Source organism: Bacillus rossius, chromosome 12 (genome assembly GCF_032445375.1).
Source record: "Bacillus rossius redtenbacheri isolate Brsri chromosome 12, Brsri_v3, whole genome shotgun sequence".
Taxonomy (NCBI): Eukaryota; Metazoa; Arthropoda; class Insecta; order Phasmatodea; family Bacillidae; genus Bacillus; species Bacillus rossius.
In genome coordinates this window covers 51,109,210-51,132,401 of record NC_086339.1, presented here as the reverse complement: position 1 = coordinate 51,132,401, position 23,192 = coordinate 51,109,210, and the positions used below count along the sequence as shown (strand labels likewise).

Sequence of the window (23,192 nt, the reverse complement as noted above, 5' to 3'; positions counted from 1 at the left end):
GCTGAACATAGATTTAAAAGCAGAACACTGCATTGACAAAATAAGTGGTCAATGAATGGTAAAATGAGTTTGGACTAGAAGCCCTTTTAAAGGTGGTTAAGGAAAAAGCAGCTAGTGGTCTACTTGAGTAGGCGTGTTCTCTTTACATCAATCCACTTTACCTTGCATACCTACCTTATATATTTTGTGTGGAAAGTATTTTTGTAGGTCTATAAAAATTGCTTTCTTTTTCCAGTAACGTGAAAGAGCATTGCAGTGGTAAACATAACTAACTACCATAATAACGTAGCTGTACACTCCTTTTGTTTCCTGTTGGATGTGGGTCACTGGTGTCAAAGTAAATTGGGGCTGCCTTTTTAGAATGGTCCAGGTAGATGAGGGATAGCTATTGTCCCTGACTTTCTTGAGGTGGTTTCGGGGGAAACTGGTGAATGATCTCAGGTAGGCATCCTCAGCGAAGGATCCCGTGTAGGTGGTTGTGGGGTGCTTTCATGGAGCGGGTATCTGCCCTACGGCTTTGCCGGGATATTCTCCTGGTTGCCTCCCGAGGGTTGGGGATCCTGCGGGGACGAAGGTCGAGGGCGGGCCCTGTCTACGCTCTGCTGCGACACAGTCACCCACCCACGCGGCTTTGTCTGGGGAATCCCCCTCTGTGGAGGTGAACCTCGGGAATGTCTGTGGCTGCATGCCGATGAAAGTTCAAGGGGTGGGCACGAGAATGGCATTGATGTGCGAATACACACTCGGACACTGCTCCCCTCCTCGTGGGACTGGTGCAGGTGCAGATGTCGTACGGGGTGGAGTTTCCCCTCATCTTCCCAGCCCCGAAATGAGCACCTTAGTTTATTCACAGAATGGACAGGGGTGAGGAGACAGCCTTCTCTTACACATACTGGTCTGGAACCTACACACTTCTCCTACTAATATGGCCTGTAGCTAGTCATGTCTTAGGTCGATCTAGAGTGCTCTTTACTCGGGTCGCAATTTTGCTGATGCAAACCCTCGATACTCGTAGCACTGGCTTGGCTGCTGAAGCTGGGAGTGACTGCCTTGTGGAGTTTCCCAAACACCAACTGGCACGGGGGGCCAGAGCTGGCCTTGCATACCATTTCTGAGGGCTAGCGGATGAAATAACAAAGGGTGTGTTGTTGGAATCGCCGGCCGCTTGTGGGAATTCTAGGCCACTGAGTTGCAGTGCACCCGGCTGCCTCCGGAGACGCTGGCGTGGCCGCCGCGACCGTGGGCCCGTCTGCCACAGTCCGCACGTGTGTTGTGTTGAGGTTGTTTTAATGCCAGGTACTGCAAAAGTAAATGAGTCTAGTTTTTATTTCATGATTAATAAACTTCTTGAAATATTTATGTTACCAGCGTAGCGACCTCCATGGTGGGGTCGCCAGTGTGATTCAGCTGTATGTGTGTGTGTGCCTCGGAGCTGAGTCAGTGCTCAGCACTACAGTTTGTTTCTGTTGGGGAGTTCGATGTTTTAAGTGTTAAGAGAAGGATTCTACGTATTTAGAATTGCCTAAAGTCTAAAGTTTTGGGATAGAAGTTACGTACCTCTTATTTTATATTTAGTAGCTTCATGTAAAGATGAGAATTTTCTGGTTCCTGAAATTTGCAGAAATTTTGGTTTTTGACTGTTTTGTATGCTCGTGAAAACTAAAAGTACAACTTTTATTTGTTTTCAATTAAATTATAATCCTTCAATGGCTTCTTGAAGTAATTAATGTTTTACTAGGCTACTGTAATTAACAGTACTGTATCCACCTTCACACAAAGTTCTTGCTTATCCAAGCTTATTTCTATGTGCAATAATTTTTGTTGTTTTCAAAAAATTTTAGTTATGAGGTACGGAGGTGAACCCTGCTTTCAAAGAACGGATGTACAACCATACGGTTCCTAAACAATAGAAAAATTATTAGGGATATTGGAATCTTTCTTATTTCTTCAACATTAGTAATTGTGGTAATTAAAATAATAGTTTTAATCTGGTGTAAAGATTAGGGCACTGTTGGAGCATGTGGTTTCGGTCACTGCACAGCAGTATTCAATGGTAGCCGGTGTCTCAGCCTATGACAGCTCGGTTTGTCATCTCACTTGTAGAGTCAGGTTGGTGTGTTCCTTCCACAGTGAATGTGGCAGTTGTATCCCTGGTTATCATTTGTTACCTTACTTTGCTGAGCTGCTGAGTTTCTTAGAGTAGTAGAGCAGGCAAGCACTTGATTGTCTAGCGAGCATGAAGCGGTAACTCGCTGCCCCTTAGTTCAGGTTTGGCTGGATTGTTCAGAAGCAGCCTGCTACTGGGTGTTTGCTGGATCAAGAAAGTTATGATAGTCACTAAGAGATAGAAATTTTCAAAATTTTATTAGTTTGGTCATTTATAAATTATGTGGTTTTGCTTCAGCTGGCACTGGTAGATAGGACCTCTAAATTAAAATTATTGTTTATTGGCATGTGTTAATAATATATTATAGGTTTGGTCTTTATGAGGAAAATTTAGTATTTTATGTTTGTTAATGCTAAAGTAATCATACAGAAATCTTGATGTACATAATAGAACAGCTTTAATTAATTAAAATTTAATTAATTAAAATATGTTGTGGTGATTATTAATTTTTTATAACTATAGAAGGAAAGGCTTCATTAGTATTAGAAATCACAATATAATGGCCTATATGGGTAATTTGTAGTTTGAGATTATTTTTGTTCAGATACTGTGTAGTATTCTCTAAGTATAGTTTGTTGAAGTACAGTGAAACCCCTCAAATCCGAACTAATTGGGGCTGTAGCCAGTTCGGATTAGCTGAAACTATCCATAACAACTCGTATAAAACTGTACACTGAGCGAGGCAGGCTGGTTTTGGCGGGCCGAGCGAGGTTACTGACCTAGACTGGTGAGCAGGCGGCGGGAAGGTAGCTGACAGTATTATCACTACAAATATAACACTACCCTACACTCTGTTGTTTGTGTGTGTCTCCTGTCACTGCACTGCTTCATTTGTGTGCTGTTCATTTTTGTTTCTGTTTGAGTTGCGTTCTTATTGTTGGGTTTCTAATTAAGTGAAAAGATGTTGATTAATGTTTTGATTTTAAATTATGGCGAGCAAAAAAAAGCACAGTTCTTGTACCGTAGAACAAAAACTAAAAGTTTTAAAGCATCTGGACGCTGGGGAAATTTTGGCGAGTTTGGTGTTGGTAAAGCAACAATCAGTGACAGGAGAAAAAATTGTGACAAAATTGAACATTTTTGCAATGTAACAGCTGATAAAACCTTAAAAGAACCCCATCACATAACAGTTTCAATAAATGAAAAATTTTATGACGCAGTTTTTTTGTGGTTTTCACAAGAGCAACAGAAAGGAATGCCTATTAGTGGTCCATTAATTCAAGAGAAGGCATTACGGCTTAACGAACTAATAAATAAATGGTGATTCGGCCTTCACTTCTAGCAAAGGATGGTTGGATCGATGGAAGAAAAGGTATGGGATCAGACAACTGTTGATAAGCGAAGAGAAGCTATCAGCTGACACAGCTTTTGCAGAAGAATACCTAACCGAATTTGGTGATTTGATTTCCTCAGAAAACTGCGCGCCACAGCAAATTTACAATGCAGGCGAGACTGGGTTGAACTTCAAGCCCTTCCCACTAAAAGTCTTGCTTCTCAAGAGGAATCTTCAGCGTCGAGTTATAAAATGAACAAACAATATCTTACGGTTTTAGCCTGCAGTAACGCAGCGGGATGAAACAAGTTTCCATTCATGGTGATTGGTAAATCTGCCAAACCACGCGCCCTTAAGAATATGAATATGAATTCTCTCCCTGTGTGTTATATGAATCAAAACAAGGCATGGATGACTAGTTCTCTTTTTAATGAGTGGTTTCACAAGCAATTTGTTCCTTCAGTGAAAAAGTTTAATGAAGAAAATGGACTACCACCTCAAGCTCTACTTCTGACAGTCACCCATCAGACATGCGGCTGATAGGCGGGGACATAAAAGCAGTTCTTCTGCCTCCCAATGTGACATCGCTGCTGCAGCCTATGGATCAGGTGTTCTACAGAATATAAAACTAAGCTACCGAAAAATGCTCTTACAATATCTTATTGAAGAAAATTGTTCTCTTTCTATCCTTGAGAATCTGAAGAAAGTTACAATAAAATACATTATTTACTAGGTTGCAGAATCGGGGCAAAATACAAGTGTGGACTCAATGTGGAGATCTGGAAGAAGCTTAGGCCTGGCCCCTACGCCTGTCACACAAGACGATAACACTGAGCTCCTTCGTCATGTTCAACAAGTACCAGGTGGTGAGGATGCTGGAGAAGGTTGTCTGGAGCAGTGGGCAAGAGTTGATGTCAATGAAGAATGCAGTCTGGTCCAAAGTCAACATGACGGCAATGTAGCTAGTGACAGTGAGGAAGAAGAAACTTCGCCAGTCAATGTTGACATCGCCGTGTGCTTGGCAGAACAACTCGCAGCAGCCACGCCACACGATGTCATGTTCATGAGATGTTGGCTCCTCGGGAAGGTTTCCGTCACTTCCACAATGGAAGATAACTGATTTCAAGTGAAAGATTAAGTGATACTTTGTGTGTTTCTATTGTTATTTCATTGTTTCTATTGTGATCTCATTGTTTTTTTCAAAGTGATTAACCTAAAGAATTTCAATAACCAAATTTTACCATTTTTCAATCCTGTATGACATAGATATGTAGACACATTTTTCACTTTGTTAAGTTTGCTAACTGTACTTCTTTGTTAATTTTCAACTAATCATGTAAAATAAGGTTATAATGTAGAATATATATTTGTTTTATGACTAAATAAATAAGTTTCTCTTTTTTGTGTGTGTTTTTAAAACTTCAATTTGTCAAAAAACGTGTTCGGATTTCCCGGGATTTCAGATTTCCGGGGTTCTGATTTGAGGGGTTTCACTGTATATGTAATTGAGATGGCAATACATTAATTTCATGACTATAACCTGTAGAGAGAGGGGGGAGCAAAAAACCACTACTTTCGAGCTATGTGCCCAGGGTTTGACTGCCCCTCCCCCCCCCCCCCCCCATCATTTTTCCTCCTTGAGGGGAGGTTATTTGCCCCCACTTTTTTGAATGTCAGTAAAGTTGAAGTACGTTGATTTTAACGTGCTACCGAAGTCTTCGGGCACCATTGATCTCTTTTGGGTGGGGTCTCGGGTTTGGGGGGGAGGGTATGTTTCCCCCCTAAATTTTCAGGACTAAAAATTGATTTTGTGGTGCACTTCGATGAGTATTACAAAGTCGGATGTTGGTGGGTCAACACCCCCCTCCCCCCTTGGGGGAATGGGTCCTGGCCCTTTTTAAGAAAATGTTCACTTTTTCAAAATAAGTGTTTACTGTGTCACTCTTCAAGTCTAACGTGTGCTTTCGTTCACCAGACCACACAAAAATATTTTTTTTAGGCGACTGTGTTCTGTTGACCGTTGCTATGCCATGTGTTTGGGTCGCACGCTTGTCTAACACATGCTGTGTGGGGTATTGTGAGCTTCAAAGAGCATTGTGCGCTGACCCTCAACGAAGCTCTCATCCGTTTATTGTATCGTCATCGGTTCTACAACAATTTCATTAGTATGAGCTGAAGAGAGTGTCAGAGGAGCAAAAAAACACTACTTTAAGGCTATGGGCAATAACCATTTTTTTGTTTATTCATGAGGCTGGGGCATGGTGTAAAATGTGCCCGGGGTTTGACTGCCTTCCCCCCCCCCCCCCCCTTTTTTTTCCTCATCAAGGGGAGATCATTTGCCCCTGATTTGTTTAAAGCTGGGAAACTGAAGTACGTTGATTTTGATGTGCTTCTGATGCCTTTCGGGCACCATCGGGGGTTGAGGGTCAACTGCCCCCTAAATGTTTGGGATTTTGAAAATTGATCTTGTGGTCCATTTCAAGGAATTTATAAAAAAAATTAATTTAATATAAACTAAAAAGTAAAAATTAAAAAAAATATTTTTAAAAAACTAGAAAAAAACATGTTTCCTATGGTGTATGAACTAAAAAGTAAAAAATAATATTTAAATATAAGTAATTTTTTTCAACAACGACAGAATGAAATAAAACTCTGTATAATATAATTTTTTTAAGAAGCTTAAAATGAGACTCAAATAATAAATTAAACAATTAATTTTAATAAAATAAAATCTTGGGATACTCTCGTCATTTTCATAGTGACTCTCTCCTAAAGAATAGTTATTAGTGGTAGAAAATTTACGACAGCTGATATCAAGCACCTCATACTTTTTTTTCATTAAAATTATTTGTTTTGTTTATTACTTATTTTAAGCCAATTAAAAAAAAAATATTTTATACAGATTTAAAGTTCACTCTGTTGCTATTTAACAAATTACTTAAATTTTAAGATTATTTTATACTTTTTAGTTCATACAACATAGAAAGTGTATTTTTGAGTTTCTTTTAATATAATTATAATTTTATTTGTTTTTACTAATGAAAAATCAAGATGACCACTGTGTAAATTGTTTTGTGTAAAAGTCTCTGTTATTTCTATTTTTTCTGGGTTCATCCCATAGCCCTCCGGACTGATAATTATGTTTTCATGTGTCCTCATCAATTTGTATGTTTATTTTCAGATTAATCAAACGTATCTAGTCTTTTGCTTGTTTAAAAGTTTATTCATACAAGTAATGTATTAGTTTTCTTTTTCAGGCTCTCAGTGGTTGTATGTGGTGTTGGTGGAAATGATGACAGGGCAAACTGTTACTGACCAGGAAATCATTTTAAAGTTAATTCTGTAAGTCACATATGTTTGTTTAGAGTATGTTATTATCTTGCAAGATGACTGATGAGACAGGGACAGGCTGCTGCGAGAAGGGAATAGCTGTTGTGGGCGGGCCACTTCCCATGTCATCAGCTGCTGATCCTTAGGGTTGTCTCAGGCAGTGTGAAAGTTAAGGCCCCCGCCCACCCGGGCACTCACACGGTGCGCAGAGCTTCAGGGAAAACAACGCGAGATATCCGAGTGGGGTCTGCTTACGAAAAGCATTTAAGAGTTCGCTGAGGGCCAAAAAGTACTTTTGATTTCGTATTAAGTTTTTAAACTGTATTAGAAGAGTTAAAATGGCTAAAATGCACGTTTTCAGAGTAATTTTTAGGTGTAAAACAACCAGCACAGAGTCTTGAAAGCACTTAAGGGACTTTCATCACCCCTTTATCATCATTTCTCCGCCATATAATGTTACGGTCACCGCTGATGTGCACTGGGAGAAGACTGCGCGCCAGTCCAGAGGAGACACCGCGCTAGAAGCACCAGCGAGCGTCGCGTTTATCATCCTGCCTCGCCGACACACACACCCCTGACGAGGCGGGCCACTTAAGAGGCGGCCCAACACCTAGCCCTTAACATTGCAGATAAATTTTTCACAAATTATTGAACCCTGTGACTTTGGCTCACGGGCCAGAAAATCTGTATTCACTCAGCCAACTGGTTGGACAGTTAGCTTCTAAAGACCCGCTATTATTTGTGGTCTGATGTGATACCTGTAGGTACCTCGTGTGTACAGCAAGACCCTGGTTAACCAAGCTCGGGCTATCCAAACTGCCTCCGAAATGCAAATCCAGAAACAGTGAACGCATACAGTACTGCACGGCTATAACCGCGTGTGCGGTAGTGGCTGAACATTGCTGCTTGATAAAGTCGGGAGAGACGCAAGAAACAAAAGAAAATTTCTGAGTTTTTTGGATGAGCGTTGATTTGACTTAGTATATACTATGAATGTACTACAATCATAAAAATGTAATTTAAATCATAATAAAGAACATAAGTGTAGCCTACAAAGAGAGTTTTGAGTGTTGACCTTCAAAACATTTCAGAATTCCATACTGTAATTAGATAAAAATAAAAATAGTAATAGATGTTCGTGGCGTAACATCCGAAAATAGTTTGGTTATCCGGGGTTGTACCGTATTAATTTTTTCCTTTTGTACATTATTTCGACTAGATGAGCTCTTTCATGTTTTTGTTGTGTTTTGTATCGTGCCTCTTACTTATAAAAGGTTTTGTGTTGTCAAGTAGACTAAAGCACTACTTTTTGGTTACAGTTGCACCAACATAGCGCTCACCACCAGCACTAACTGCCAACCGTTTCCCAAGTTAACATTAATATCAGTGATGTGGCGAATCTTGTGAGTTTGATTATTCTTAGCTGTCCAATTTAACTGTTATGGTTTTTAATTTATTTTCTTTGTTTTATAGAGTATGTAGGATATTTTATTTGTTTTATTTATTTTTGATTTTAAGCTTTGATGGTTTTAAAATTTTAGTCATTATTTGTTGTTTGTGTTTTTAAGTGTTTATCAGGTGTTAACTTATGTAAAATAACTTTTGCAGTTTAGGATGATAAAAAGTTACCATACATTTATGGTAATACTATGAACTATAGCTGAAAGTACGGAGTTGTATCTAAAATTTGCTTAGAGTGATGGCACAGTTTGAATTGTTGTGAATTTTTCTCTTGAATTCTCTAGAATGTCTCCCAGAATAAGAAGGAAATTCGTTGCTAGTGCTAATCTGTGATAAAACAAGCAGAAGTGTTGCTGTTTCAAAAATTTTATAACTGTTGTCATATACAGACCATACATGGATGTAGTCCTGTGTAAAATATGGAACATAATCAAGTAATGCTCCTTTCCATTTTTATTAAAACTCTAGTAGTGTATGTTGTGTTTTATTCAACTTGTTGTTTGGCGGAATATAACAAATGGAGTAGCCTTTACATCAGAAGTCTATGTTAAATGTTATTTGGTGTGCCTGGCTTTCTATTGAATGTTATCTTTGCAAAAATTCTTTATTGTTGCTTGCTTAGTGTTGTTTGAATGCTGTATAGTTACTAAAGGCTCGTTTCGTCAACGATAACTGACTAATTTAGCACTAATCTGGTTTTATTGTGTACATTTGTTTTCCCAGAAGTAAAGGAAATCTGCCATGCAGTGCACTGTAAAGACACTCCGAGAGCAGGCTGCTACAAGGAACATTTGAGATTGTCCTGCAAAGTTGGTAGCTTTGTTTTGAATGTGGTTATTTAGGGTAGTGAACACCTTGTTTTGTTGAATAAGTGGCTTGGAAAAGTTCATATTAAGACGTGTTTGATGCTGTTTGCAAAGCGTAGCCAGATGACGACTGCAGGGAGTGTTGTTTAAAAATTTATCATGTTTTTATGATGAGTTAGTTGATTGTACAAATTTAATATTAGTTTCACTGTACTACCATACCACCACGAGCAAACAAGTATTATTTAGGGGCCCTATTTTGTGCGTATGTAATCTCTGATTGCTATACATATTATATATTTACAACCTGACTTCCATATGAATTTCACTTCATCTGTCTTCCTTAATACCCTTATGGTGTTCAATATAAGTTTAAACTTGTATTTAGTTGTATTGCATAGTTTGAATTTGTTGTACCTTGTTTTTAGGAAATCATTTAAAACATTTTACAAATTCTGATATCTGTAGGAGAAATGCAACTAATTTCTGTCCAGTTGTAGTTCCAAAGAGTGCAGCAGTATTTTTTGTGTTTAGCTCAGGAGTAAATGGGTTATTACACTGCTTTTTCCTTCGTCACAGCATTAGATAAATTAAAAATATTTGCTTGTGTAAATTTACTATCCTTTCATTGACTTGGGCAGTTAGTCAACCTTCAAAACACATCCATCAGGTGGAAGAGAATTAAAGTGTTTCTAGTGATGTGTATGTCGGTATCAAATAGTAGGTAACTAATTTCACTGTCCAGAGTTTTAAGGTACGTTTATGTGATTCATTACTTGTTGCATAAGGAATCTTAAATAAAGACCTATCAGCGATGATATAAACTGTGTTACAGCTACAAATAGGGCCCTTGGAGTTTTCTTTTCAAAGCTGAGTGATATAAAGCTTGCAGTCTGTGTGCTGGATGAAGATGCCATTTGTGTTTATAGGAGTGCGTTCATGAGTGTTAAAAAAAGACTAAAGAACTACGGAGAAACCTTGCTAATACGAGTGAAAGTACGAGAGTTTTGTAATGCACTGTCAGTTTGACTGTACAAATCGTAAATTTATGCTGTATTCACGAGAGAGTTTCCTTGATGCTGTTTTCTTAAGTGCAGATAATATTCTAACTTTTAAAACTTCAAGCAGCATTTAGCTTCAAGTAAAGTGAGAATGCGGCAGCAGCATAAGGCAAAGGTGGTCCACAGCCACAGTATGGAGGGGAAGAGGGCGCTCCACCTCCACTGTTCACATTCAGGGTGTTGTCAGCAGCTTCATCCCCCCCCCTCCCAAAGAGGTTCAGGCAGGAGAGACTGTCCAGATGTAGAGTTTATAGTTGACGACACCTGCCTCTCCGACCCCTGTCGTGACGAGAGCGCCGGCCAGCCTGGAACTCGGGGAGTGGACGGGTTCTCACCTCGTGGCTTGCAGCAGGGGGCAGGGCAACAGCGACCCCTCGAGACGCCACTTAGTTCGGTCCATGTCGTAACGGCGAACCACTCACGAGTCGCTAGGGGCACTCAGATGCGTCCGTCGCGGATGAGAGGCAAGCTACGACCGACTCCCACGCACCGGCGCGCGGCGAGCGGGACGCACGAGATGCGTGGGAGACAGTCAGATTACACTGTGGCTCGTCACACCGGCCGCCGGCACCGCTCGAAGCACTTTGTTACACTGCACTCATGCCAGGGAAACAGCAGGCCTAGGGACCAGGATGGACACGACAGCTGTCGTCATTGTTTTATACTGAAACTGTTCCCAGAGCTGAGAGCGCATGAACGTGATTGGTCAAAATACCTGCTAGAGGGAGAACACCGCAGCCGTGGTCATGTGGAGGTTTGCCAACAAAATTAAAAGGATTAGAGAGACAACAAACTCAGTACAGACTTTCTTGTTCATAATAAAATTTGTAGCAAATTTTATGGTATTTTTTTTCTTTACAACTTGGAAGGCATGGAAATGTAACTTCAGGAACTATTTAATCATTACGTATTAGGCTATTACAGTAGTCATTACCAGAATATATTTTCTCTCTGTAATTTATTGTAGTAGCAAGGTTTCACTGTAGAAAGAATGTAATAAAAATTTACATGTAGAAGAAAAACTTAAAAAAAGGTTTAAAAATAATGAAACATTTGATTAGTACATAATGAAATAAGTTTTATGTGTTTGTAAATTAGTTTGGTACCTGACCTTGTGAATGATTTGAAAATGCAATGAAATTACCTTAGGTTAGAGAAATATTTTCAATGCATTTTGGAATTTTTTTGTTGCACAGAAATTTCAAGAAACCATGTCTGAAATCTCGGAAATACCTTTTTAATTTTATTTTTTTATAAGTCAAACACTTGGATGGAAGTGTTAAACTGCTATAGCTCTTGATGTGCTAGCTAGATTACTGAATTTTGTTGTGAAGTCTACTTTTTTGTTTTTAAACATTATTTTCTGGCCTGAGTTAATTTCATATTCTATTATTTTTATTTGGAAAAAAAAGTATTTTTCACTTTTTAACTAAGTATTCTACTTTTTTTTTTTTTTAGCATGCGCTGTAAAAGTTGTCATAAATTCTGTTTGAATTTCTAGTTCTGCAAAGATCCAACTAGTTTGTGTGTTTTTTTTTTTTTTACATTCCAAATGCCACTTTTTTTTAGCGAACCTTTCAATCATGCTATTTAGACTTTTCATGGACATTTATTGTAGTCTATTTTTTTTTATTGGTGCCAGCTGAATATTAAGAGCAATAATAAATTAGTTTAATTTCCTGGAAACCTGTGTATGTCCAGGCTATTCGTTGGCATTGAGTTGTTCGTTTTGATAGTTTTTTTTTTACAATTGACAGCGATGACAACAGGATCGCCAAAATGTCGCTGGACTCCCAAACCACTCGGAGCTGGTACATCTCAGCAGTGCTAATGTCGGGATCAAACACATGTCCCTGGCCACTCTAGCTTCATGAGGATCCTATCTACAATGTAAACTGTTTTAGGAAAACCTCTATTTAACATTTAGAGCTTAGTTTTTGACGTGATGAACGCCGGCTGCACGCACGGGAAAGCATGACTCATTGTCACGTTCCGCCTGAGCTGAGTGTGCAAGAACCGACCCAACCACCGTGCGAGAAAATTTTCTATAATATCAAATAGGTTAAGGCGTGCTTGTTAAAAGCAGCAATTTAAAAAATTTGATTTATTTGTCCAATTTCATCATTTTAAATTAAATTTGCAAAAACTGTAAATAATATTTGAAAATTAAAAAGTATGCAATTTTTCATCAATGTTTTCTTATGACGTTATTACGTAAAATTATCGTCCGTAAACCGACTTTATAGATATCCCCCTTTGTGTGTTAAAGAGTATCTTTCCGAAAGCAGGTGAACCTAAGCTTGGGCAACAGTTAGAATGTTTTCTTTTTGTTGGTTATACTTCAAAATAGGTTGTGAAAGTATATGAAAATTTATGGTTATGGGCTGGAAAAATTAATTAGCATCTTGGTATGGATTTTTTTTTGCTAATTACCAACATAAATTATATTTTTGCTCATTTTCTAAATTAATTCTTCATTTTAGCGAAATGTATCATTTCACACTTAGAAATGAACAGCCCAGTATTGTAGACTTCCAGTGACCTGAGTCAACTTATATTAATTTCATATTTTGCAGTTAGTTTAGGACACATAAACATGTATAATTAAATATTATTTATATTTGTCACTTAAGATTTATCAACACTTCAGTTAATCTTAATACACAGACCATCCACCATCTTTGCCACAGATTTTCTGATCACACAGATGAAAGGTGTATGATTGGCTAATAAAATATGAGACTATGAAGTAAATGACAGCAGAACTTAGGTGTTTGGCATTCTTCCAAATGTTAGAATTGAACCACGTGGTGATTCTCTGGTAATTGTTCTCTATACTAGTTTTCATGACCAGTACGATCTGTGATACAGCCAAGTTACGTGTATCCTAAATAACTTCAAAATATAAGCCTCGTTTAATTAATCCAGTTGAATTGTGTATTATTCTATGAATAACCCTGCAACTTATTGTTTGCTAGCATATTGCATTTACCAATTTGTAAGTAAAATAAACATTAAAATTTTGTTTTGTCTTTAATCTAGAAAATCATGGGAAATTTTTTTTTATTGCAAAACTGAACTAGTTTGTTATGTGGAGATATTTTTATATATGAATATTAGTTTACAATCATTTATAAGGTAAATATTAAGTTTCAAATAAGTTGCATTAAAAATAATTTTACCACAGTAAATGCTAAAATACAAAATAATAAGTGCTAATTTTTCCAGCCTGTATTTATATTGTACATAGTTTTTTTTTTTTTTTTTTCAGTTTGTTATATGTTAATGTGCTGTATAATCATGTGTATAAACTAGTAGATTTGGGTGCGATATTAATTTTACAGATAGTCTTGATAAATTTTTAGTTATTGATGCTTATCAAAATAGCTAAAAAAAACTTTAACTTGTGCAAAAGTTTTATTTTTGAGATGTTTTCCCAGCTCTAATGTTATGTTCTAGTAAGATTTCTATGGTTAGAAAAATATTGTTATGGCAGCACTGCTTCTTGTTACAACTTGGTTCTTATTGCGGAACACAATCGCAGTACAAGGTTAATCATTCACAATCCTGTGTATTTTGGTTTGTGGAAGATTTTTCTTTCCAGAATGAGTTCCCCATATTGTTATAAAAATGGAATAAATGAATTTGCTTCTAAAGTGTGTTATGAACGTTAAGATGGTTGATTTCGCAATTGTTTAAATGTTATGGACTTGTAAATTATGAAAAAAAAAATTTTAATAAAAATAACATTTTAGTTCAATTTATGTGTTTTGCAGTGTGATTATTTTATTGGTAAATCTTCAAATACAATGATACAATTTTTTTCCCCCTCATCAATGTATGTTACATACAGGTTCATATGTATAACCAGTATAAGTGTTGTGCAAATGCTTTTTAATAGCAAAACAAAAATGTGAAATGATTTTCTTGTGAATCATTGTACATATTAAAAAATTATGTGATTTAATTTAAACTACAGAATATTTGCTACTTGGTAATCTAGCACTAAGTTTATACTAATCCTGTTTTTGTTTTTTTAATTAGGATCAAATTTTAAATAGAAAATCAAATTATTCATGAATATTTAAAATAGAATTTGAACATTGTTTGAAACTTATGTTTAAAAACTTCACAAGAATCCAAGAAAAAAATTATGCTAAATGCAGTAAAATGAAAAGAGATACATCCCTATATAACCATTATAGAATGGTGTAAAATGTAAGAATATAAAACACCTAATGTATTTTTGTAAAACAGTAAAAAATTTTAAGTTAGAATATAATTTTGTTGATGAAACTGATATGTACATAAAAATAGAGTTCTTTTAAATCATTATCACAGATATCTTGTTAAATATAAAAACCATGTATGTTTTTGTTGCAAAATACAAGTACATATTTGTAAATAAATCTTCATGGCTTCATACATGTTAAACTATTTTCATTAAAATTGTTTGTGAATGCATCTATTGGTAACAAATAATTTAAAATATTATTTTTAAATACTTTCAGACCACTATCAAACACCCATAAAAAAATTATTTTAATTTAAAATTTCAAAGTAAATACCATTATTATACACTTGGAATAGAGACCAGATTTTATGGTTTTACTTTTAGGCCAGTTTAGTTTTTAAAATTGGAGATTTATATGTTATTGTTTTTAATCTTATTTAGTCCATTTTTTCACAAAGACATTGTGTTAAGAAATACAAAAATAAAATGGTTTATAACACATACTTATTCCCCCAATGTAGTGTAATTTTTACTGACATGATGCATTTTAACTATAAAATAATATTTAATAAGCATGTGTATTACAGAATTATTAGGGACAATACAATAAAATTGGCATGCGTGTGTGTGAAAAATGTAGCAAGGTAAAAATGAATAATTAACTCATAGGGGTGTGCGAGCTTCGGAAAGTTGAAGTCAAATAGAACAGTAATTTCTTTGAAATCCATCTTCATAAAATTTTTAAAAAAAAAATTCAAGTTTTTTTTTTTCTTCCCAGAGCTGAATAGTTAAAAGCTGGATTTCAGGCCATTGTTTGAGTTGTAAAAACATCCACTCCGTGAGGTCTGCTAACTGCAGTTTCTAATGGAAGGTAACCATGCATGCCATCAAAAATAGATCAGAACTGTCAGCACGTTTGTCAGTAGATATTAAATAGCAGTGACTGGATGCCACCTTATGCAATTGTCACAGCTGTCTTTAAATTGTTTTGTTAATTTAAGCAGGACTTTTACAATGTGAAACAGTAAAATTCGTCATATATTTTAAGACTTTTAATGTTTAGACGTCGACCGGGGCTACGCCCCCCCTAAGCCCGATGTGCCTCACGCCGTCGCCACCCCGCTCCTCCCACCAACACCCTCTATTTCAAACCTCCCACCTCGTGTGCAGGTGTGTGTGTGTGCGTGTGAGGTTGCCAACAAGAGGCAAGATTAGTGTCAGTGCCAAGACCCCTTTTATTTTATCATTCAATTTTAATGGTTACGTAATTGCTACCTGTCTTTTCTTTAAATAGTATTCCCTCAGGATTATGTTTGCAGTGCTAGTTGGTAAGGACGGCGCAGCACCCCACGCGGCGGGAAATGGAACTACCCGCAACCAGTTTGAACCATAATCCCAATTAAAATAATTAATACTCAACATAAATAATTAAGGAAACCTTGGTATAATTTTATTATAGAATTTTTAGTGTATTTGTTTTAGTTAAATAAGTGGTAATAAATAACAGGAGAGACTAACGGTAAATACAGTGCCTTCCGGCCGCCATGCTGCCCTGGCCTCTGCAGTCGCTTCCGTTTGTCACCCGGGGTAGGATGCTTGGTGATCACCGCGCACTTCATATTTTTTTTTCAATCAACTAATCTCTTAACATCCGCTGGACTTTTCATAATTCTTAAAACCTTTTTGTATCTGCGAGGCCTACTCCGGGTGACCGACTCGTTTAAAAAAAAAATTTAAGTTCATTTCGAACATTTAACCACAAACCGTGTCCTAAACTCACGAGGTGACCTGGTCAGCCTGTAAACTGATTCTCTCCCGCTGTTGGCGTTATTAACAGTTTCATTGAGTGTATGTAGGTGTAGCGCAATTGGAGACGTGTTGTAACGTAGCTGAAATAAAAGGAGTACGTCGAACTTGTGATTTTTAGTCGAGTGACCACGTGTCCCTGCTCCTGAACCTCGAGGCGTGTGGGACGCCTTAAGAGCCCACTGGAGCGATATCGCGTGCTAAGGGAACCGGGCCTAGCCCTACACGGGTCACGTCACGCTCTGAAGAGTGTCTCCACCGGGTCCACGTGCCCACATCACGTGGTGGCGCCCACTCCGACATTTCATTTGTTCGTTCCCTTACATCCCTAGTACGACAGTTTATTGGGTGTTATAGTCTTAAAAATTTAACAGAAGAGTAGGGAAAAACAATTATTGACATAGTGTTTCAGAACTTGTTGTTTTAAAGATATTTAAAAACCTTTCATAGTTATATGTAATACCTCATCGTAACGTGTTTACATTTTAAAAGAACATACTTAATAAGTTAATCTTGATATTATGTAAGTTATTCTTGGTTTTCAAATTTGTGCTTTTTGTTTACTAAAAGTGGCAGTTGGTTATTTTTAATGTAAAAGATATTTAAATGATATTCAATTTCGATTCAAATTGCAAAAGAAAAAAAGAGTCTTCGCACATCCCTATTAACTAAGAGAGAGAAAAAAATTGTATCGGTTTGATCCATAGTTTTGGTACAGACTTAAGTCTAAATAAATGACAATCAATTTTGTGATTTGTTTTTGTCATGGGGGGCGGGGTGTTTCAATAGGCGTACGTGTATACCTCGGGCGCCTCCACGTGGATGGGCACGTGGACCCAGCTACCGGGTGTCATGGCCGCAGGAAGTGCTAAACTTACCGTTAGTACATTGACATGACAGTTAAATATAACTATTTAAACCTTTTAAAAATTACAAGTTAATTAAGATTTAACGATTAGATATTACAGATGTTTAAGAATTACATTATTTAAATAACATACAGTCTCCACTGCTCCAGTTAGGGTGGGCGCTGAAAGGGTTCGCGCAGTGCGACCAAACACACTCACACACGCAGTTATTGGCAGGAGGCATGAAACAGAGGGTGGCGGTGGGAGGAGAGGGGGTCGGCAGTGGCGTGAGGCACATCGGGCGTAGCCCTGGTCGACATCAGTTTCACAATTTCATTGTCATAGGTGTTTTATGTATTTTTTTTCCTTAAAAGGAGAGGGATGCAAGACAACTATATGAATGAAATTTCAGGCTTCCGTATTTCCGTGCCTCCTTTTTTGGCATTAGCTTTGAAAACATACCAAATGCAATTTTAGTGGAAACAATATTTTAGAGAAATCACACACATCAAGGCCTGAATATCAAAGCAAACAAGAGCCTTAATGGTGCCAGTGTCTGACCACGGCACTGTCTGCACTCAACAGGTAAATGACCAGGGTGCGCGTCATTTGACCTAAAAGTCATATCTCCTAAACGTCACTTGACCTAAAATTTTAAATTAATCCTTCAGTCATTTGACCTAAAAGTCATTTGCCCTAAAAGTCATATCTCCTAAACGTCACTTGACCTAAAATTTTAAATTAATCCTTCAGTCATTTGACCTAAAAGTCATTTGCCCTAAAAGTCATATCTCCTAAATGTCACGACCTAGAAGTCATATCTCCTAAACATCACGACCTAAAAGTCATATCTCCTAAACATCACTTGACCTAAAAGTCACTTGGCCTAAACGTCAGTTGCCCTAAAAGTCATATCTCCTAAAAGTCATTTGACCTAAAAGTCATTTGCCCTAAAAGTCATATCTCCTAAACATCACTTGGCCTAAAAGTAATTATAATTATTTATTTTTTTTTTTATTTTTTTTTGTTATCTTCTCTTCTCTGTGTTTGCACTTCGGGCGTCATCGGGGGCGACTGAATTGTTTCGACCCGGCATAGTGACTATTCCGGATTCCCTAAGTAGAAGAACGGATTTTCATCGAACGGAATAGTGACTATTCCGTCTACGAAATAAATTCTGAAAGGTGGCCCGGATTTGTACCGACACGGAATAGTATATATTCCGCACAATCGTAGGAATGACGGAATTGTGTCGAAACGGCGTAGTGACTATTCTGTTTGTTGTTAGCATCTACAAATAGCACACGGAAAAGTGTCGAAATATTTTAGGTGAAATTCCAGTAACTATCCTGTACGCCAGAACCATACCAATCCGGAATTCTGTCGAATCTGATCAGTGTTGCCAGATTGCAACATTCCAAAAGTCGTACCGAAGACTAGAAATAGTCGTACATTGGAGCAAATAGTCGTACATACTATAATTTTTAAAATAAAACGTTAATGAGTACCAACTTTTATTTTATCCGGCGATTTTTTTGCTATTCATTTTGGTAGTATTTTATTGGCATGACAATCGTGAAGGAAAAAAATTACATGGAAACAATTACACTAAGGAAAAAAACTACACCAAAATTAACACATGTTAAGTTAAAAAAAAAAAAAAAAAATTTCTTAACAACTCAGTCATCCTTTTCGAAGAGAATATCCACAATATCGTTTTCTGGTGCACTGGATGCATACAAGTTTGCTGATGTCATGCGCGATAACATTTCAGCTGTAGGGCGAAACAATGCACAGGTACCACTTTCCTTCACACACTCGGAAGCAAGCAAAGCTCCGTTCACTGTTTTTGGAAGGAGGCGATTTCGTACTTTGGTTTTCACTAGATTTACCTGTAAAGTAAATACACATGCTATATTTTTCTAACAATATTGCAGTTAACAAAAACTCAAATTATAAAATAAATAAGAACAGTAGGTAACAAAATAGTTATTTATGATGCATATATTTTCATACCTGACTGAAGACTCTTTCACAGTCTGCATTAGAGTGCGGGAGACTAAGCACATGAAGTGCAAATGTAGCCAATTCTTTGAAATGAGCTTCTTGTGTGTCACAGCTTGGTTTCAGAAGCATATTCCAGAAAATGTCAGGACTGTTTACATCATCAATATCTTCTGGAAGCCTTGCCCTTGAAAATGGAAGCTCCCTCCACTGATCATCAAGACGCTGTAAACTTGCATCATCATCACAAGAAACAATTCTTGGGACTACTTTTACTAGTGGAAGAAGGGAAGGGCAGTTAACCCTGAATACTGGTGAAAGAGCTGCTTTAGGTTGCAGGTAGCTAAGTTTCGACAGAACCGGATCATTCATATTATATCTTTTTCTTATTTCTTGCGCAGCAACCTGAAAAATTATGACAAACATTTATCATTATTTCAGTTACAAAAATTAAAATTAAATAACAATGAGGCTTGCAAGTGATTCAACTCACCGTGAGGAAAGTTCTACACCTGTGAAAGAAATGACAGCGAATATCGGGCTTGGAAGTGATTTCTGGTTTATCAATGTGCTGCAGGACTTTAACTCCTAAATACATCTCAGTGTCTGGAAGATGATACTTCTCCAGGGCAGGATCGACTTCCTCGAGTGGTGTTTTCATGACATAGTCCCTTTTCATGAAACTAAGGAGAATGTCAGTATAGAGATCTCTTAATTGGGTATGTAGTTCTGTAATAACAACATTCTTCGTCTGGAAAAATTCGTTGAATTTTGTGAATTTCGGAAGAACCCATGAAAGGAACATGAAATACAGTTTCAAAAAAGGATCGTGAAGTGCATTGAAGATGTTTTCTGCACTTAAGAGTCTCTGTGACAACCAACAGTCTGTAAAATACAATTTCAAAGCATCCCACTGCTCCAAAATGCGTTGAACAACTGCCACCAAAGACAACCACCTGGTCTGCGAGGGATGAAGCATTTTCAAAGGTTCCATGTCAAGAAATGTTTGAAACTCTTTCAGCTCACTCTGTCGTTTAGCACTGCTCTTCAAGAAATTGTATATTTCACGAGCCATATCTTCACAAGACCGAGGAAGCACTTTACATGCTTCACTAGCACACAGATGTGCCGAATGACAAATGCACTTAACCACCACGATCCCAGGACAAGCTTCTTTGAGACGAGATGATACTGAATTATGTTCACCCATCATCACATTACATCCATCTGCTCCAAATCCGATCACATTTTCCAACGGAATTCCAAACTCTGTGATTGAAGCAACCAAGCCACGAAACAGGTTTTCTGCACTGGCGCACACAACTTTATTTGAAGCAGTGGCGTAGCGTGGGTGGGGCGGAGGGGGCGGCCCGCCCCGGGCGGCAGCCCGCGGGGGCGGGTCGCCGGTGAAGCTGGTTGAGATCTGATCTATGATTCATTCATTACATGTGTCAGACACACTATAATGTTCCATTTTTATCTAAAATTTTGCGCACCAACAATTTTTTAATATTTATTTAAAAGAAAAACTGCGAAATCACTGACAGAGCTCTTTATAACGTTTGTTTGTTTACATACGAACGGCAACATCGCATCACGCCGCGCCGCCCGGCGCGCGCGAGCCGAGTTGAGCGGCACTCCTTATTATGTAATTACTCATACAAAATCTTTTGTTTCACACATCGGCCCGTGTCGGTGCCTCTCTTTCGCACTCATTGAATTTAGTACTACGCATTGTACTGTAAAGTTTGACCTTAACCCAGGGCAAACCAAACAACTTCCGCAAACCGGGACACAGTAAAACTCCTATATTGCCCCGTACCGCGAGCGCAGGTAAACCCAAAAAAATATTAAAACCCAAACTAATAGCAGGCTTAAAAAATACTAATAAGGTTGCGAACAGTGAGAGGAGGCAGCAAGTTAAAAAGACGCAAAATTTATATGACAACATTTAATAAATAAATATATATATGTATCATAAAATCGTTTCATCACAAATCGGTGCATCCATCATAAAATACATACCCTATTACTACTTATAAAAATTAGCTATATAATAATACTAAAAAAATACTTTAATGATTCCCCCGAAAAATTATAATTTGATCATATACTTCGGAGCTCCGAAAATTAAATATAATTACCAAAAAGGCATTAAAAATATATAAGAACATAACTCCGCTATACTATCAAACTTGACTATATTGTCGATTGAACAAGAATTGGCTGCTAATATTGATTTTGACAAAGTTATTTCTGACTTCGCTGCTCATAAGGCCCGTAGAATCCGCTTGTAAAACCGCTCATCCTATTTTAACTTCAATAAAAGGTACCTCATTGCATGTGAAATTTAATTTTAATTAAGCACCTATAGAATGGGGGCGGCAAAATGGGTTTCCCGCCCCAGGTGCCGAGATGGCACGCTACGCCACTGATTTGAAGAGTCAAAAATTTCTCTTAGTTCCCAGAATTTGCTCTCTATCCTTCCAGACTGGAAATCATGGTACCTTACCACTATGCACGACATTTTTATTGTCCCTATGTCTGTTGATTCATCTGTAAGGATGCTGAATTTGGTGTTCTTTAATTTATTCGCCAACTTCTCCTTATGATCGGCAGCTATTACATTATTTACAATACTGCATGTTTTTGTTCGTTTAAGAGTCAATTTCTGTGCAATTTTATGGTCAGAAAAGATATCTTTTATGACAGCTGTGAGATGGTCTGCAACAGAAAAAGCAACATTGTGCTCCGCAATGAATGCCGAAAGTTTTATTTCAGCAGATGCAACTTCTTTGTCTAAATCAACTTTAGGTGCTGCAATAAATCTAGAAATCGATGTTTGTCTAGCAGTAGCAGACATTCTAAGTGCTGTATGTTTCCCACCGGTTGCATGCCGCTTTAAGTTACTTATTTCGGTAACAAGTGTTATCCCACAAAATTTACACTTAGCCTTGTATTCGTCTCCATGTACAGGTAAAGGCCCTGCTACAATTGACTTGTCCCATGCAAATGTCCGTTGGACACTACTCGCCGATTGGTCCACGTGACCCTGTGATGTCATGTCTCTTGTCCCTTCGTCCCTATCCCACCGTATCCCATGCAGATGGCGAACTTTTATAATTTTGTCCCTTATTGATGTGTCCCATGCTGGAAGAACTTTAAAAACATGCGAACAAGAAGAAAACAAATATCGATGAAATGAAAAAAAATGTAAATACATAAGCGTGCAGGAAAATAGTAGTAGTGTAGTATACAAAAATAAACAAAGTAATTTTTGTGAATTGTTTGTGAATTGACTACTGTGAAGCTAAAATGGAAGTAACTACGGACGAGGTGGACGAGATATTAATAAGTGCTGTTCAATTACGCCCGGAATTGTTCAACATCAAAGACAGAAACTTAAAAACTATAATTATTCTCGTTTACAAAACATTTATTTCTTCCGTGATTTTGTGGCCTCTCAAATAATAAACGGCCACAACACTTCAGAAATATAAAAAAGTAACGTTAAAATGTCTCCCAAAACTACTGCACTCTAGTGGTGGTATTTCAAATGTTTACATTTGGACAACTTGGGACATAACTGTTGTGGCAGCACATTTTCATGAGAGCATGGGCCAAACTGCCATGATGGACCAAGGGACCAAGGGACATGGCAATTGTAGCAGGGCCTTAACAGCCACTCTTTAAATTCTGTTTCAGACAACCACTCTTTTCTAAATTTTTGAGCCCTGTGTTTACCTGCACTTTGCTGAATACACACCTTTTTTGGTGGCGAACTTAGCCCATCTTCGGCGTCACTCATATTTACCAAACAATGTAAACAACTGTTAAATTCTTAAATTGTTCGTACTGTTCCAAAGATGATAGGTACTTACACAATATCACACATATTTTAATAATGTATCCAATATGATATTGATTTATGTGCATTCTGTTGTCATTCCTCTCAACTATTATAATGAAGCTATCGATTGTTTCTTGAATTGGATTAACATTCAGATCGATTTTATTACAATTTTCGATTTTGGCTTCTTTAGAACTGCATATATTGTGTTTATGAGACCAAAATATTTAACCATAACATCTTAACCACCAAAATTTCAAAATAGTCGTACAAATAGGTGTACGACCCTATGTTCAGACGTACGTCGTACCGAACTACGAAATAGTCGTACATGTACGACTATAGTCGTACG

At 37.4% G+C, this 23,192-nt stretch overlaps 2 protein-coding genes across 10 annotated transcripts in view; one reads left to right on the top strand and one right to left on the bottom strand.

The window, feature by feature from the left end:
* Positions 1–9,066, top strand: part of LOC134537936 (uncharacterized) — an 18,707-nt gene extending 9,641 nt beyond the window's left edge. For all 7 annotated transcript variants that reach the window (XM_063378916.1, XM_063378921.1, XM_063378920.1 and 4 more), the window contains exons 5-6: positions 8,090–8,173; positions 8,955–9,066. In XM_063378916.1, coding sequence (XP_063234986.1) covers positions 8,090–8,122 — 33 coding nt within the window. In that variant the 3' untranslated portion in view covers positions 8,123–8,173; positions 8,955–9,066. The remainder of the gene's footprint in view (positions 1–8,089; positions 8,174–8,954) is intronic.
* On the bottom strand, positions 8,216–23,192 carry LOC134537935 (uncharacterized). Of its 3 annotated transcripts, XM_063378912.1 has the most exons (3): positions 19,484–23,192; positions 19,003–19,395; positions 17,988–18,878 (listed from the first exon to the last, which is right to left on the bottom strand). In XM_063378912.1, exons 1-3 carry the CDS (start codon positions 20,201–20,203, stop codon positions 18,666–18,668), a joined length of 1,326 nt encoding a protein of 441 aa, XP_063234982.1. In that variant the 5' UTR covers positions 20,204–23,192; the 3' UTR covers positions 17,988–18,665. The 3 variants fall into 3 exon arrangements, 2 of the variants coding, with proteins under 2 accessions (XP_063234982.1, XP_063234983.1); XR_010076071.1 differs by having other exon boundaries at positions 8,216–19,395; positions 22,757–23,192; XM_063378913.1 differs by having other exon boundaries at positions 17,988–19,395.